The sequence below is a fragment of the Haliotis asinina genome, chromosome 1 (genome assembly GCF_037392515.1).
Source record: "Haliotis asinina isolate JCU_RB_2024 chromosome 1, JCU_Hal_asi_v2, whole genome shotgun sequence".
Lineage (NCBI taxonomy): Eukaryota > Metazoa > Mollusca > Gastropoda > Lepetellida > Haliotidae > Haliotis > Haliotis asinina.
This window is the reverse complement of record NC_090280.1, coordinates 57,498,030-57,516,839: the sequence shown is the minus strand read 5'-3', so window position 1 is coordinate 57,516,839 and position 18,810 is coordinate 57,498,030. Positions and strand designations below refer to the sequence as shown.

The 18,810-nt window shown below is 40.1% G+C and overlaps 1 protein-coding gene across 1 annotated transcript; it reads left to right on the top strand.

The window, feature by feature from the left end:
• Nucleotides 1–979: 979 nt before the first annotated feature.
• Nucleotides 980–14,859, top strand: LOC137294824 (EGF-like domain-containing protein 2). Its single transcript, XM_067825946.1, has 10 exons — nt 980–1,025; nt 2,047–2,169; nt 3,121–3,255; nt 3,742–3,968; nt 4,893–5,047; nt 7,465–7,601; nt 7,861–7,945; nt 12,441–12,618; nt 14,172–14,289; nt 14,714–14,859. Exons 1-10 carry the CDS (start codon nt 980–982, stop codon nt 14,857–14,859), a joined length of 1,350 nt encoding a protein of 449 aa, XP_067682047.1.
• The last annotated feature ends 3,951 nt before the right edge of the window (nt 14,860–18,810 follow it).

The window sequence follows — 18,810 nt, the reverse complement described above, 5'->3', positions numbered from 1 at the left end:
GTGTGCGTAAAGATGGTTGATATCAATATAAAGGGACACAACAAAGATTTGATGTCAATGTGACTATGACTTTGATGTCAATGTTGACATCAGTGGATCTAGTAAATGTATGTTGCATACGTGAAGATGGTCGAAATCAATGGATCTAGTAAACGGTTGCTGCCTACGTGAAGATGGTTGAAGATGGATGGTCAATTGAAGCAGTAAAGGTTTGTTGTGTACATGGAGACGGTTGATTACGATGTATACAGATAAATCTTAGTTATGTACGGAAAGATGTTTGATATCAATGGATAGAGTAACCGTTAGTTGTTTACGTGAACATGATTGACATTAATGGAAGCAGTAAAGGATTTTTTGTATGTGTGATGATGGCTGACATCAGTTGAAGTAGGAAAGGTTTGTTGTTTACGTGAAGATGTTTGTCATTACTGGAAGCGGTAAATGTGTGTGGTATACCTGAAGATTATAGATATCAATTGAAGTGGTGGAAAATACAGTTTATATACTGAGATGGTTGATATGAATCTCTGAATAACATATTTTATGTACATGTGGTTGAATCATCTTTATCATCCAATGGGATTGCCCACCTTCACAGTGGAGTCACAGATATATGTTGCTCTTGATCACATCCAGATTATAAAAGCGCCTCGTGAGATCGTCAGCCAATCTAAACAAACAAGGACCACATACAGTACGATGAGTAAACAAGAGTATAAACTTGCAAGAAAGAAGCTAAAAGTGAACGATTGTAAAATAAAAATAAAACCTTTGCCGCATACGGAATGAATACCGCCTTTAATGAAAAGTGCTGCCCCTTGTGCTATGTTGTATGGACAATCAGGTCTTCAAAGAGAACGGAACATAGACATGTTGAATAGACAGATATATATTATAAGAATCTCACATTGATTTATATACCTGAATAGTTTACTGTGTCGAACAGATATATTCTGGGGATGCATTTGGAGACAGAATGACTGGTCTCGGCCTTCTACTGCTGATATTGAAACTAATTTCAGGTATGCAACAAACATAATTAATATTTAAACAATTATTCTTGTTTAACATGTGAAGAAGTGAGACAAACTTCCATGTAAAGACAACGTGTTTGTTTCTGTGATCAACATTTGTGTTTTGAGACCAGAGGATATCCTTTGTAATGTTTGCATTTTCGCTTTATTCACTTAGACTCGGTCTTGTCTTGACATCACGTTTATTAGCTATAAAGAATCTGTGTACATGCTTATTCAGAATGTTCTGCCATGAGCAAAACAGGAGACAGTAATTATCTCTTTAGCTTACTTATCATTGTACGTGTACGATAAATGGTAATGGAGTCCATATGTAATAATTTCCCTTGTTTTAATTAGCAATAAATATTATGAATTAGGATTGAATCTGGTAGATACAATAAAGAACAGCAGTTAGAAGTTAGTGAATATATATACCGAATGTATAAGTGGCAACGTTTACTGAATAACACGACGTTTCTGGGCTACTTCTTGTCCCTTCGTCTTAACCATATAATATACTTCCGGCATAAAATCTCGAACAAAATCCAAACTTGTTCTATCAGCAAGAAAAAAATAACTTTGACATTTGCTGCTACTTATCAGAATTGAGTATGATATGAAAATTTATAAATGTACTGGAACATACGTAATAACGATTCAGGAGAATGTTGTTCCGTAACAACGACGAAAAAGTTTACATTAGCTTTCTAAACCCTATTGTGATTTTAAAGTGTTGATATGAATTATATCTATTCACTTCAATGTACCAATTAACAAATATAATGTTACAAATCTGAATAGCAGTCACATTCAAAATCCGATGGAGAATAGGTCATTTTGCTAAAGCTCACGAGCGCACGATCGTTAAACTTTAAATACATGTAAGTGCTATGTATCATGAAACATCACGAACGAAACATGAAAGCGTTTAGAACGAACAAGAGCAGTTGTTGAGAAACTAATGGTACTAGTACTCAGCTTTGGTAAACCGCGAAAGAGTGTTATTTTGAAACATGATTCATTTCAGCCGATGCGTCCTACAACTGCCTCCGTCCAAACCAGCCGTGTCTTAACAATGGAACATGTTCGGACAGCGGGTCCTGTTCTTGCCCGTCAACCCATGAGGGGTTTGACTGTGGGTTAGACAAAGGTGCGTGTTTGGTCCTTGATCACTCTGTTCGATGATAAGGTACTAACAGATAACTGAAGCGTTTTGAACGTGAGGGATTACGTTGGTGTTCGTTCCATGATGCCCGTTTTTGGTGTCCCCCACGTTGATATTGCTGGATACCCGTGAAGGTCCGGGGTAGAATAAGCCTTCAGCGACCCATGCTTGCCATAAAAGGTGTCTATATGCTTGTCGTAAGAGGCGACTAACGAGATCGGGTGGTCAGACTCACTGACTTTGTTGACACATGTCATCGGTTCCCAGTTGCACAGATCGATGCCCATGATGTTGATCACTGGATTGTCTGGTCCAGATTCCATCATTGAGAGACCACCACCATATAGCTGGAATGCTGGAATATTGCTGAGTGAGGCGTAATAATAAACCCACTCAATCATCGGGTGATCAGACTCGCTGACTTACGGATATCAATTGTGCACATTGATACTCATACTATTGATCACTGTTAATCACGTCTGGTCCACACTCACTCACTCACTCTCGTTCACAGAGTAAATATGTCACGTGTTCGCGATAAACTAATCATGAGCACAAATACACGCAGAGACAAGTTAATTGGTCACCGGGACAAACTGTACGAGTCAAAATCGGAAATTGCATCGGACACAATCATTGTCGATGACATGCCAAATTTGAAAATGTTTACAACGTCTACTACAGAGTTTTGAAAGCTTTATCGAGGTCATGACAGACTTTAAGAATTACTATTGCCCGTCAATCGTTGATAATTATCGCAATACCTTTATTATGTAACGTCAGCGTCATTCTCGATTATCTGCTGAATCAGATTCCATTGCAAGTAAAAAGCAAAAAGGTATATGGATAGGCCTGTTAATTATTAGAGATATTGCCATGACTGCGTGTGTCACGTCTCTTACCTGATATAAACTGTTTTCACTTCACACTTCACAGCAATGAAAGGAGCTGGAGATTGTCCTACTGCAAGCCCCTGCATCCTGGGCCAAGGAGACTGCTACGACGACGGTTCTGGAACGAAGTGCTACTGTTACAGCAACTTCTACGGCTTGAAATGCGAGGAAGAAAGAAGTAAGCAAATGTAGCGTCACGTCACGTCACGTCACTACGTTGGCCCAGACTGATTATCTACAGGCAGATGAAATTAGCTGAAATATTGCTAAGAGGAAGATAAACTGGGTAGTCGTTCATAATATCAGTCACTGGATTGCCTGGTAGACTAGTTGTTTGCAGGATGTCGTCGTATTCTTGGGAACATTTTTGAGTTCCACGTTTCAAAAATATGACAATAAAGAAAACTTGATATTTCAAAATATGAAATATACTGGTAACAAAACCACAACGACATGTACTAAATAGTTATTTTATTTGTGTTGCAATTCACTGAGTGAGTGAGTAGGTGAGTGAATATAGCTTTATACGCTTTGTTTCCTGGAATATCACGGCATGGGACATGAGAAATGGTTAATTTCTCTCATGATACCCATGTGGGGAATCGAACTGGACACTGCGAGGTGATGAGCGAACGCTAGTCACTACACTGTCCTTCTGTTGCAGTTCAGATCCTGTGTACAGAGGATCACATGGTCATCGGCATCAACCCCTACAACAACGACAACTACAGTGGCATGGCCTACATCGAGGGTAAAGCAAACAGCGCTCAGTGTCGGGACAACCTCATCTCCAGCGTTAACGCATCCAACCACATCCCTAAAAACTGGAAGGGAAGGTACATCGACGTCGAGCACTCTAACGTTGTCTGCGGGGCCATCACACCTGTCCAGGTAAAGTTAATACCGCGTATATTGATAAACTGTGGGGTTTTGTGTTTCACAAGCATAATCAAATACAGTCGAACCCAATTTACTCGGACCCCCATATATCCGGAATTTTAGGTGAAACGAAACTTACCTTCAGTAATTGTACTCGCTTAGTCGGACCCCGCGCTTCCGGACCTGGACGGAGTATCTGCGACTTGAGGGTCTTTCGGGGCGATGGGGTTGTCTAATGGTTAAAGGGTACGCTCGTCGCGCTGAAGATCTGAGTTCGATTCCCGACATGGGTACAATGCGTGAAGTCCGTGTCTGATGTTCCCCGTCGTGATTTTGCTGGAATATTGATAAATGCGGCGCAAATCCATACTCAATCACTCACTCCATTGGTCCATTGGTCAGAAAGGGCAATGTTGTGGAAAGAATAGACTGCTGAAAATACTGATAAAACTAGGTGATTGTGAAGCCCATATCTCTCAAGCGGTATCTACTAATCAGACATTTTTCATTGAAACAGTATATACCAGGGTGTATTGGTGATAACTCACTTGAAGGGCATACCATGGGATACCACCGCAATAATATATTTAACACATCCCTCAGAAATGAAATAAAATGAGCACAACCACTTATGTCCTGACAGCTTACCAATTAAGTATTGAAAGTCTCGTTAAAATTAAGCGTGCACCCCTACTTTCTCAAGAGCATGCACTCAGCAATATCCAAGCTGCATGGCACCGGCGTGCCAATAACTGAAGCTGGTTCAATCCAGGAATAAGAAGCGTGAGAATCTATTAAGAACAGCGAGCCCCACTACCTGACACCGTTAAAGGGCCCTAACGACAAGCAATGGGTTGCTGAAGGTCATTTCTAGTTGGGACCTTCACAGATGGAAAGTACAAAGTGACGTGGCCATGTGTGTTTCTTCTCCTACAGAATGACACGAGGATGGAGTACACTAGGAAGGTGGTTATACAGTATAATATGGACTTCCTAACGACGCTGGATGAGAGGTTCTCCATCACATGCTTCCTACCTATTTCCAACATCTCAATCTCCAACACCATCTCCAAGGTCAACACCGGCAACATGTAAGTACATGTTTGACTTGGCATTTCAGAAGATGCTTTTTGATGAACATAGTGATTTTTTTGCATCGTCTTTTTTATTCTTGAGTACAAGACGTTTCAAGGCGTGTTCTGGCCCCATCATCAGGTAAAGCTCACAGGCAGTGTTAACAGTCACTGTGCAGTTTTACCTAATGATGGAGTCATAACAAGACCTGAAACGTTGTAGTCAAAATTAAAAAGATGTAACCCAGAAAATCTCAATGTTCGATATGTAAGTATATGTCTGCTTCTGTGTCTGTATCTGTGTTCGTATCTGTTTGTGTGTTTGTTTGTTTCTGTATCTGTGTTTTTGTCTTTGTGACTGTATCTGTGTCTGTATCTGTGTTTGTTTGTATCTATCCGTGTCTGTGTCTGTATCTGGATCTTTGTCCATATCTGTATATCAGTGTGTATTCATGTATGTGTCTGTGTCTGTCTCTATGTATGTGTGTATTTCTGTGTCTGTATCTGTTTGAGTCTGTGTCTTTGTGTCTGTATCTGTACTTGTATCTGTGTCTGCATCTATGTGTGTCTGTGTCTGTATCTGTATCTTTGTCCATATCTGTGTATCTGTGTCTGTTTACGTATGTGTCTGTGTCTGAATAAAAAGATAACCCAGAAAATCTCTATGTTTAGCATGTAAGCGCATGCCTGTGTTTGTGAAGGTGTTTGTGTTTGTGCCTGTCTTTGTGTCTTTATCTGTACCTGTATCTGTACATGTATGTGTTTGTGTCTTTATCTGTGTCTGTGCTTGTGTATATGTGTCTGTATCTGTATCTGTATCTTTGGTATTTGTGTCTGTATATGTATCTGTGTCTGTGTTTGTGTCTGTATCTTTATTTGTATCTGTGTCTGTATCTGTATCTGTGTCTGTACATGTATACGTGTCTTTGTCTGTATCTGCGTTTGTGAGTGAGTGAGTTTAGTTTTACGCCGCACTCAGCAACATTCCAGATATATGGCAGCCATATGTAAATAATCGAGTCTCGACCAGACAATCCAGTGATCAACAGTATGAACATCTGCGATCTGCGCATTTGGGAACCGATGATATGTGTCAACCAATTCAGCGAGCATGACCATCCGATCCCGTTAGGCGCCTCTTACGACAAGCATGGTCACCTTTTATGGCAAGCGTGGGTTGCTGAAGGCCTATTCTACCCTGGGACCTTCACGGGTCATCTGTGTCTGTGTATATGTATGTGTCTGTATCTGTTTCTATCTGCATCTGTCTGTGTCATATCATTGTCTGTCTTCGTCTTTGTTTGTGTTTGTGTTTGTATCTATATCTATATGTGTGTGTCTGTGTTTGTGTTCGCATCTGTATGTGTGCATGTCTGTCTATCTGTAACTGTGTTTGTGATTGTATCTGTGACTGTATCTGTGTCTGTTTTTGTATCTGTATGTGTGTATGTCTGTGAATCTGTAACTGTGTCTGTGTTTGTGATTGTGTCTGCGCCTGTATCTGTGCATGTGTTTGTATCTGTATATGTGTATGTCTGTGTATCTGTAACTGTGCCTGTTTTTGTGATTGTGACTGTGTATCTGCGTCTGCGTTTGTATCTTTATGTGTGTATGTGTGTGTATCTGTGTGTATCTGTAACTGTGTCTGTGTTTGTGATTGTGTTTGTGTATCTGCGTCTGCGTTTGTATCTGTATGTGTGTATGTGTGTATATCTATATTTCCACTTGTGTCTGCGTTTGTATCTGTATGTGAGTATGTCTGTATATCCGTATCTGTATCTGTGTCTGAGCCTGTATCTGTGTCTGTGTTTCTATCTGTATGTGTGTATGTATGTGTATCTGTGACTGTCCCCGTGTTTGTGATTGTGTCTGAGCCTGTATCTGTGTCTGTGTTTGTATCTGTACATGTGTATGTCTGTATATCTGTATCTCCATTTGTGTCTGCGTTTGTATCTGTACACGTGTATGTCTGTAAATCTGCATCTCCATTTGTGTCTGCGTTTGTATCTGTCCATGTGTATGTCTGTATATCTGTATCTCCATTTGTGTCTGCGTTTGTACCTGCATGCGTGTATGTCTGTATATCTGTATCTGTATCATTCTGTATCTGTATCTGTGTCTGTGTCTGTGTCTGTGTCTGTGTCTGTGTCTGTGATTGTGTTTGCATCGGTATCTGTGTCTTTGTTTGGACCTGTACATGTATACATGCCTGTGCCTTGTGTTTGTGAGAGTGTAACTTTAAATGTCGATGAGTGAGTATACCTTACTCATCGATATGAACGAGTCAGCGCGAATGAGTATTGTACTAATACGTGCGTACGTACCTCTCTCGACCCTAGTTGGTATTGGTGCCTAACTAAGCACATGTGCCGCACAAATGGGTATTGGTGCGTAAATAAGCACATGTGTCGTCATATTTTTCTAAACATTTCCAGGAACCTGAAAACAGTGGTCCGAGAAGATGCCATCAAACCGGTTGTCCTTTACATTTTCGCTGATGGAGAGATGGTTGAGGTGAATTCGGCCATTGAGGTCGGCTCGGATCTCGATCTCTACTTCAACATAGCGGGAGGTAGGTAGTCAGGGACCAGACATGTAACAAGAAGTAGATAGTCAGGGACCAGTCATTAAACATGAAGTGAGCACACATGGGTCAGTCATTAAACAGGGAGTAGGTAGTAGGTAGTAAAGGACTAGTCACTTAACGGGAAGTAGGTAGGAATGGACTAGTCATTTAACAGGGAATAGTAGTGAGGAACCAGTCACTGACAGTATTTTTGTACCTATGACCATCCAATCATTGCCAGTATGTCTGTTCTTGTCGCTTAAAGAGTACAAGTCCATGCGGATCCTGTCAGGGGAGGCTAACAACATGCTGACCAACGGCAGCAGAACGCTCAAGCTGATCGAAAACAGGTATTGATGGAATGAATGAGTTTTGTTAAACACCGCAGTGAACGGCACTATTCGTGTCGTGGAAATATCGAAGCCTGTATAACAAACAAATGGCAGTTAGCATGAACAAATACAAATGACACTAACTGGATCTCACCATGCAACCTCTTATCCACATTAGACACGTAAAATATATGGCTTGAAATTAGATCTTCAGCAACCCATGCTTGTCCTAAAAGAGATCGAGTGATCAGTGATCATGGTTGACACTAAGTCTTGTCATTGTATCCAAATTTAGAGATATGTAGATTGTTGCTGATGCTGTTGATCACTGGATTGTCTGGACCCGACTCGATTATTTACAGACAGCTACCATAAAGCTTGCCTGCTGCTGAGTGCGGCATGAAATAGTGGCAATGTTCAAGGTTCTGTCCCAGCTTTGTAGGATCAGGTGATGACAGATCATTCTTGTTACGACTGACGATGAGTGCTCGCTTGCCCCAGTCAAAACTATTGTCTTAGCGTCTAGATACCAAACCCATCCGTTACCACTCGCCCTTTTCTTTCTGGAATAGCACGAGTTGGCATCAAATGATATTATTCCGTGCGTAACAGTCAGATGTTTTTGCGCCGGATTTATAGTACAGTCCATTCAAATACAATACCATAGATCAACATTGCCATCCCACTCCGACTTAGCGTATGTAGTGACACCGAGCCTGACGGTCCTCGCTTCAGCCTCACAATTCCCAGCGCAAGACAGGGTACCAGCAAAAGCCATTACGTGACAAGGGATTGCACGTGACCCATTCTTCAAGAGAAATAAGGAAGATTTTCCTGGTGCTTCGCTCGATACCTTGACCGCCTGAAATTCATTTTGTTCCACATCTGTGACCTGAGCACAGACTTTTCATTTAAAAATAAAATTGCTCAATTAAACGTTTTGTCCACAAAGGACAAGGTATGATAGAGGCCCTTACTGGCCCACAACATGTCATGATTATCAAAATTTTACAACACGATAATTTTAGCATAAAAGGAGCTAAATTAATTGTCGAAGTTACCTCTAATTGCATTTTTATGTTTCTAGTGTTGTTAGTTTTCCTCTTTGAAGACCTCAAAGTTAACATATTTTACAATATCTTCTAGAAACCTACATTTTCTGATTTTCAGAGTGATAGAAAAGTGTGAGCAAAAGCGTGACCCATCCCAATTTTTTCACCACATATAAAGCGAGTAAATTAGAATGTACACCTAAAAAATTGTGGTGGGTCACGCTTTTGCTCACATCAAAATCTTTAAAAAAGTACATTTTTTTCGGTTTATGAAATTGCCCCATACAACATCTCAAAAAGTAAACATTGACATAAACTAACATCTTTAAAAACAATCCATAACACTTACACTTCTGTGCCATGATACATTATATTTTGAATGGTTTTGTGCTCTAAAATACACATCGTTATTAAAATTTTCTATATCATAAGGCAATCACAAGGCAGATTTATGGGAGGTAAACATTGGTGTTTGGTTGTTGGTCTCTGCTAGAAAAGTAAGAAGATGTCTGAAGATTTTCAAAATATGATCAAGCAGTACTGTAAAGGTGAAAATCTTTGTTATTGTGTAAGAATTTGATCATAGTTTTTCTATCAACTGTGTATCAAACACCTTTGAGTCACTTGTCACTGTCAAAATAACACTGTCATTCAACAGGATTGCCATGTATAAACATATGCATTTTCCAAGAACTTATGTACCTTGATGTTTCCAATGACATATTAGATTTCAATTAACCAAAATGACTACACTTAACTGTATGAAAAGGATGTTTTAGCTAGAATAAGAACATTGTGTCAAGGTCTAGCAGGTGATGAACACAAGCAGACGTCAAGTCATACATAGTTGTAAAGTGTAATATATAAGCTTAAATTCACACTGGGAGGCAAAGGAATATGTAGCCTAATGGTTTCAATAGTGGACTGTAGGTCTTTTTTGTTATCAGACATGCAGGTTCAAATCCATGTAACTTTTCTTTCTTTTTTTCAAAGTTTGTTTATCAAGCCTACAATGTTTAACTAAACTGTTTCACATCAAATCCAAATATTGTAATTTTTTTCTTAAGGGTCACATGCAACCAAAAAATCAAACATAATTAAAACACATTTATCACTTATTCATGACATATAATATACACTGCTGCTTTTAAAAAAACAAATAAACAGAATTATAAGCGTACAATCGCGATTCAAAAGTGCAATATTTTGTACTTGGGCTTACTTCCCCCGAAACGAAGCCCTCGGGAGACCGAACCCAGTCATAGCGGGTGGATATGCACTCAAGTGTAACGACGGTTTCCGATTGGCTGTTTCATTTGCTGATATGCCGAGGGTTCATTGTGTGTACAGAAAGATGATCTGTTTGATGGGCATGTTAGAAGTATAGCCAGTCACAAGAAAGTAAGATTCTTTATGGATAACAACTTCTTTTTGTGTAGTTGATGCGTCGTTTCAATATGGATTCATATACTGTTGTCAAACAAAATCATATACACTAAAACAAGTCGTTATCCATGAAGAATGTATATAGAGATGTTGGGTTTGCAAAATACATGTTCTCTGAATTTTCGTTCGATCCAATCAAAAATTATCTCAGCAGAGTTGGTGAACTGGAAACTGTCGTTCGTCCAAGTACAAAGCAGGACTTGAAGCTGACAAGAGTTTGCACCAGTTTCCGTCAGATCCAGTCATCCGGGAAAAATGAATGTAGTTTGTTTGCAACCCACAGACATAAAAACATGTCATGTGTATCACACGTGCCTAGTTACATAATGTGGCAGACACGGGACTCGGGTGCACGAGTCATAAATCATCTTATTTTCTTTATGTCGTATAGTCTGATAGGTGTTAAGTTCAAATTGCACGTGGTCAATGATTGAAGCTGTGTATTGCATGTTGTCTTTAGCAGACAGACAGGCAGACATATAGGTGTGAATAAACCAGACACTGAGCTTTCTCTGTGACAGAGACTGCTTACCACAATCAACAAGGTTTTTGACGTAACGAGTAGATTATGTACTTGTTTGTGTACACAACCAAGATTAGACTACTGCTCACGACCTCAGACTCTGGGCATGCATACTGTTTCAAGCTCCGCAAACCTAATCACTGCGCATGCGTTATGGATAAGTTGTGAATAATTACTCTGTGAAGTCTTTTGAATACTGACTTTAACATGTGCATGGTGTTGATATGAACCTGCACTGACAATGAAATTTCACCCGAAATGGGCCCCTTTGAGGTCAAGACATGTGATTTTTAGTGCAACATGGTTGGCTATTGTAATAACATATGATGATTGAGATGTTAACTGTATATTTGCTAAAACTGGTTGTAAATGCTGACCTGTACCACTTACTAGTTAGAATGAAGCTGTGCCCAAAATGAAGCTTCATCCAAAACAAGCCCCTGTGATTCTTAGTGCAACATGATTGGTTATCATGCTTACATGTTGTACAATGGACCCATGGATTACATTTGGAAAGATTGCTGTGAATAATGACTGAGTTTTGGGGACACAATTGGCAAGTAATTGAATTAACAATGTTTTGCAACCCTAATTGGGCCCCTTGAAGTTAAAACATTATGACTGACATTGACATGTTTTTCAGCATGACTACCTGTCGTAAAACTGCTGTAATATGTATGTAAATAAAATAACAGTTGTAAATAAGCCATTATGGCACACTGATATTTCAGACTTCTTGTTATTTTTCATGGGAATTGAAAAAACCCATTTTGGGCCCTTCTGCAGAAAAAATACACCTCAGAACATATAAAATATAGCATTTTTATGCAAAGCTAACTTGTCTCTAAACAAATAAGATGTTTTCAGCCAATTCTGTTAGTGGGCCAAAAACCACCCCTACCATACCTTGTCCTTTCACCAAATTATACAAAAGACGTTTAGTAGACATTCTTAGATGTTCAGATAATGGTAGGTTAGGGAGTGGAAACCAATACATGTAGTTGGACGTCCCATTTACTAAAAAAGATATTATGAAAATCTTTCTCAAGTGTTAGCAATGAGCGTTCACCTGCTGAATGTTTCATGAACATGAGAAGAATTTGATAACACAAATATACTACATACGGAGGGAACTTAATTATATTCTTGCTTTTGCTTAGCATCTCGATTACTTCATGCCATTCCTAAGTCGGTCATCCTAGACGTTTGTTAAGAAACGTGTCTGGGCCGATGAAGATCTGGGTTAGAATCGGTCTACAGCAACCCGCGCTTGTCGTAAGAACCGACTGATGGGGTCGGATGGTCAGACTCGTTGACGTCTGTCACACATGTCATCGCATCCGTGATGGATGCTCGTGGTGGTGATCACTGGATAGTGTTACAGACTACCATCAGGAATATTGCTGAGTGCGGCGTTAATTATAAATCAAATTGAACAAATGAACATAACATCATGGTTTAGTTGTGATAATGCCAACATTTCTATCTCCAGCTGTGTCCATCCCGATGCCTACTCTGTGGTCAAGAAAGGACCACACCTAGACACGCAGAACGACAGCAGTTTGATCATCTTGAAGCTGATGGCGTTCAAGTTTGTCGGCAGCGACAGTGTCTCCTTCCGCTTCAGCATCAAAGTGTGCGTGGCCGTCAACAAAGCCGATTGCGATCCTGTAAGGACTCATTTATTACCTTAACATCGTCCACATTGCTGAGTGATTCAGATAAAACATAAAAAAGGTAGAAAAATCTTGAATATGTGGGGCATGGTGGGCGAGCTGGCTAAAGCGCAAGGCTAGTGGCCTAGCGGGCTTAAGGTGACGGGATCGATCCCACCTGTGACCTGGTGTGAAAGCCTTGGAGTCAGCTTTATGTGCATATTCTTTCAGTTTTGTCACAACCCTGTGCTCTAAAAAGAGCCCACGAATTCCTTGGTATATAGCCAGATGGTGGCCACACGAATACATGCAAACACCTAATTGCGGGTACAGCAACGGGTAGTAAAACTTGGAAAAAATGCTGTGAATATCTACCTCGTAAGGACGAGACAGCCACATTAACACGGTGCACCTAGTGGCTGCAAGAGTTGTATGATCCCCAGTGAGTTGAGATTGATAACTGTGCTGTTTGAGAGTGACATCCTATGATCGAGGGGAAATCAAAGCGTCTTTGGGCAAATGATCTGTATATTGGCGCTATACAAGTATATATAAATAAAAATAAAAATAAATAATATATATGTTCATCGCAACTCTCAATGCTGATTGCTCATTTGAAACGTTATGACGCCACCCTGGTTTACGGTTGGTAATGCGTCACCCACTGCTGTGACTTATTATAAAAGGCTTGTGAGTCCCTTTAATAAAATAGCAAAATAAAATACATACGAGTCGATAATATTCAATTACATATTGGGGGAAGTGGGGTAGCCTAGTGGTTACAGCGTTCGCTCGTCACGCCGAATACTCGGGTTCGATACTTCACATGGGTACAATGTGTAAGCTCATGTATATGTCTGGTGAACACCACCGTGATATTGCTGGAATATTGCTTAAAGCGGCGTAAAACCAAAGCCACTCACTCACTCAGAATTGAAAATCGAATAATCCATTGAATACAATGGCTGATTGTACATATTTTTAACAAATACTTTTGGATCACAAATCCTAATACTGGGTTACAAATCTAAAATATTTTAGATGCACTGACTGAAGATTGTTGACAGCTGTTGAAAGTTAAATGTAGACGAGGCCTCTTGAAACGTCGTTGTCAGCAGACAAATGAACGTAAATCCAAACTAGTCCCCTCATACATATTAGCAAACATCCCTATTACAGCCCCCACTTTTAGCATATTAAAAAAACACAGGCAAAGTTCACGGAGTTCGAATCCCCATCCAGCGCTTTAATCTTTTGTTACCCTTAATAACTAAATGTTAAACAGTGTGACATAATCAGAAAAAAACACATCCTCAATACAATAGTAACAATTAGATGAAGTTTGAAGGGTTTCTTTCAAATGACACCAGTGTATACACCGACGATATATTTCAGAAAACCGAAACGTAACATGACATGTTTTACTTATTTCAAAAAATATTTTAAAAATTTTTTAATTTAAAACCATTGTACAGCACACATCAGATTAAGTATTTTTTTATTATGTTTTTGCGTTTAAGTTTTAGTAGCCGTCAGGTATCTTGTAATACGTGGCCATGTATTCGAAGGTTGATTGTGCTGCTGGAAAAGGAAAGGGTTACGGTCGGAAGAAGCGAAATGCCCCGGATGAAACAACTGTTGAAGGCGTGATCAAGATACGTAATCCCACATTAATTACAGAAAGAGGTGGGTGTTACAGTGGTTACAGTACTGGTTACATAGCGTTTCTGCCTAATTCTGCAAAATGCAGAAAGAAATCTGTATCTGAACACAACTTTGTTTTTATATATGCTGAAGTCTTCCTGTTTGGTAAGCGTCTAAAAGAGATACCAAATGATAAAGGTGTTCTTGAAAATAAGGATACGATTAATAATTATCGCATCCAAAGAAAACACTAATGGTCTTGCCTGACACGAGAATTCGCTGACACTTATTTATCAGTCAAACCGATCGAGTGAAGGTAATATGTACAGAGCAGCAACGATGAAATCATCAAATGTTATTTCAGATATAATAGCTGTCTCTTATTATTTCCTTAAAAAACAAATATACAGTTAAAGAACTCTTACACTGATAAAAACAAATACGTGCTCTGTATTGTTTTCCAAAGGCGACAACAAAGATTGCTCACTGCCAGGGGAGGTAATTGCCACACTGACTGCAATGGCTGTAGTTATCGTCATTTTGATGTTGATGTCGTCGATCATGCTGGTGAGGAGTGTGGTACACCGTCGCTGCAAACAGACAAGCTGTTGAAGATCAGTCTCAGAGAAACCCCTTCTGTCAACCAGTTCTGTGCATTAAGATGTAGTTTTCTCCAGTTCTGCTATAATGTTGAATAATTACCGAGGATTGATATAAAGGGACTCACACTCTCATGTATCCATTTTCACCTTTGATATACCACATCGACAATCTACATTTTATCTCAGCACCTTCGAAATAAACTCACACACGGCACTGTGTCCATTGCATACCTACGAAACGCAAGTTTCGCTTTTGAGCTATCTCCCTTTTCGATTTGGCGATCTTTCTAAACCTACTGCATGACAAGGGTTTGGCTGCCTCCCAGAGTTGCAGCACTTACACGCTGATGTAGATCACAATATTGTAAACACATACAAACATCAGATCCTCACATATATGAAAATGAAATATGTAATGATTTTAATCTTAAACAAGTATACTTAGTAAAAAAAGTATCAATAAATTATGATTTATGTGTTATGGTATTGCGATGAGTTTGCTTTATGTGACCATTTGTTCAAGGCATGAAGTTGAACTGTCTCCCCTGTGGCATAAGTAACTGCACAAATGCATGACTAATAAACCAACGGTACGGGTTTACAAAAGGAGAAAAGGTTAAAGCTCTATTTTTTCAGAACCGATTTCGCCTCTCAACATCAAAGTTGGTATTATTGACGCCAGGGCAAGGACTGCCCAGTATTGCAGTTCTCTGTGTAGAGTTGTGTCCCTGGTCCCTCGCCCCTATTTTGTTTGTTGGTCAGTCAGCACCACACACGTGTTTCATCCAGGTGGTCAAGACATGGAACGCTTTCCACACAGCCCGGGCCTTGATTTTCGAAGTTCTCTTAGCGCTAAGATAATCGTAGTTAATGTTAATGCGTGGCACTTACGACAATCTTAGCGCTAAGAGAGCTTCGAAAATCTAGGCCCTGGTTCGTAACATTACGACCTATCGTAGCTTATCATAGGCTTACGAATAACATAGCGCTTCGAACGTATCGTAGTCTCCGGATCCTGGTACCCTATCCACAAAGCCTTCGTAATAATACACTTTTCGTAAGCATATGATTAAATATACACTAAACGCCAATAGAAACTTTACCCGCCTTCTTCAATGACGGAGGCACCTATCCTTAGCTATCGTTGTGTGGTTTGCCTATGGTTTACCCTAGTCTCTCTTCAGCGCTGAATAAGTTTTGTATACGTTGGCATCGGAGGGCGAAGCAACAGCATTATACGTAAACCCCATATGCAGCATCCCGATGGCGCTCTCTCGCTCTTCAGCTGTAAAACGATGCATAGTTCTCGTACTTCTGTATCATACCATGCATTCTATAGCTAGTCTCTCTTTATACCACGCTGAATCATTCTACGCGTGAAACGGATACAAACACTGTAGTCCAGGAGGAGGCAGCTGAAAAATCTGATATCGTAGCCTCCCCAGTACTCATTTGGTTTGACACTATTTTCAGTCAGTATGATGTCTTGGGCTCATGAAAAGGCCTGTAATACTCTCAGATTGTGGTATCAGGTTCTTTTCACAGGCCATTCTATGTGGTGGAGGTCTGTGAGCATTTTCATGACATTTGGTTTGCTGCCCGACAACATCTCAAAGTTAATCATGGATAGTTTTACTACTATCAATCTGATCACTTTCATTTTGACTTTTGTGTATTGCTAAAAGGATGTAGAATTTGACATATTTTTGCTTTTGAAAATAATCAAAATGGCCGCCATTTTGGCCGCCATCTTGAATTGTCGTGTGTTGCCTTCTCGGCAATTAAATTTACATAAAGATTGACACCGAATGTGTCCATTTAGATCCAATGTTGATACTTTTGATGTTTTTTGACACCCTTTCTCTTCTAGGGTGGTGGCTTGTGCACAAAACAAGTAACTTTGTATGGTCATATCGTGGTAATATAATGTTTTACAGCTTATTCTTTGGGACAGGGGATTTTAGCGATTCTCCGACCTTTCATGGAAATGTTTGGTGGTGATTTATTTATTGAAAGTTTTCATTATTCTTGTAACTAGAATCAGTTCCACGGGGAGCAGAATCTCTCGACATCAGAACACCAGAAAAGGGATAAGATGGCCATCACAAATGCTCCAACCATGGTCAACTGGTGAAGGAATGTGATTGGCTGCAGATACTGTTTCCAAACATGCACTTGGTAGTTTACTTGCTCAATGTGATATTCTAGACAGCTGGATGTTGGTTGGAGCTTTTCATTTAATGTCTTGCCTCATGTACATGCATCACTGGATTGTTTGGTACATACATTGAACTGAACGTCTGTGCGACCTGGTAATGTTGACAGGCTTTTGTATTGTAAGTTCTGGTTTGTAGATATCATAATACGCCCGTGTACTGATGCATTTTTGTCGGACTTGTTTCTGGATGTGTTTCTGTGTTGGCAATGTATGGCAGTGCATGGCAAAATCAAGCACTCCTACACGGCGATAAAGTCGGGCACATCCGATTTCCATGGACAAAAACCGTTCTTCTCGAGTTCACAACTTTCAAAAACAAAGCATCAAAACAAACAAGTACAATTGGACCAGCTGGGCGGATTATGTGTTTTAATGTCATCAGTCCTAACAGGGAACAGTACCAAATCCTCGAACACCAGCATTGTTGCCGCAGAATGTGTCTAAATTGACCTTGTTCAAATTTGGGATTTGAACCAGGCCAAAGGTAACTGAAGCCCGACACGTAAAACCAGAGATAAAAAAACTTTTTTTCAAAAAAACAAAACAACAACTCTGGAACCGTGTTCCCTCAACGTACGCAACACCACCTCTTCTACTGGAGGGTTTACAGTAGTAGACCCGCATAGTTCATTGTCACAAAATGTCCGAACAGTAAAACATCCATATCCCGTTCCAGGAGAATCTTCTGTCCATGGAATGTCTTCTTGACAGTCGTCCTGCCTCTGGGGGACTTCAGGGTCCATTTCCGCCCCCAGAACGATGGCATCCACGCTCCTGATAACAAAGGTAGACATATTTTACATCATTGGTACTGTGTGTATTAATGCAAAATATATGCCTCCTCGAGAAAACAGCTCAAACATGAAACTCAGGTTGTGACTTTGCAGTAGACGTCATTGTAAACAAGGAGGCATTTTATGTTTTCTTTGAAAGATCGTTTGAAAAAACACAGTTGCTTCAGTGCGACGGTTCTACTAATAAAGGTAAATAGTATACTACATCAGTTATACTTCCCACACATATTAAGACTGCATGAGTGTTGTTTTTATACCGCTTTTACCAATATTCCAGCTATATCACGGTGAGAAACAACAAATATATGCTTCACACATCTTTCCTATATGGGAAATCGAATTAGGGTTCTTTGGAGCGTCATGAGCGAACACTTTAACCATTCGGTTATTCGACGATCCCCATAGATTTAAATGCAAAACAAATATGTCGGGACGTGAAAAACAAATTTTAACCTAAATATTAAACTGACATATTACCAGTACCAGTACACTGACTCTCAAAGTGATCATCCGGGACTTGCTTTGTCTCGAACTACCTACTGAAGGACGGAATGGTGGGTTAACACTAAGTTATGCCATTTATAGATAGCATGGTACAGGGCATGCACGAAGGGGGCCCTATCTACACTACCACCTAAATCTACCAGTCAAGTGCAGTCAACATTGGGCCTACTGGGGATGCTGAAAAGACTGGGGCCACAGAGTGTGCCAACCCTAAACTAGCTTGGTTGCTGTAACAACCATCCTGACCGTACAATCAGGCCCTAGCACCGAACCAACTCCATGTACAGTCGGCAGGGGGCTACGCGGAGAGCGGATGTACGATGGAGCCACCATGAGACAAAAGCTCATCCCATCTGTCCCTCTGAAAGCCAGTGTACTAAAGTCCGGGTGGAAGGGTTTAGAGGGACACAACACCAAATCCAGAATGTGCCAGGGTTCCTGCGTC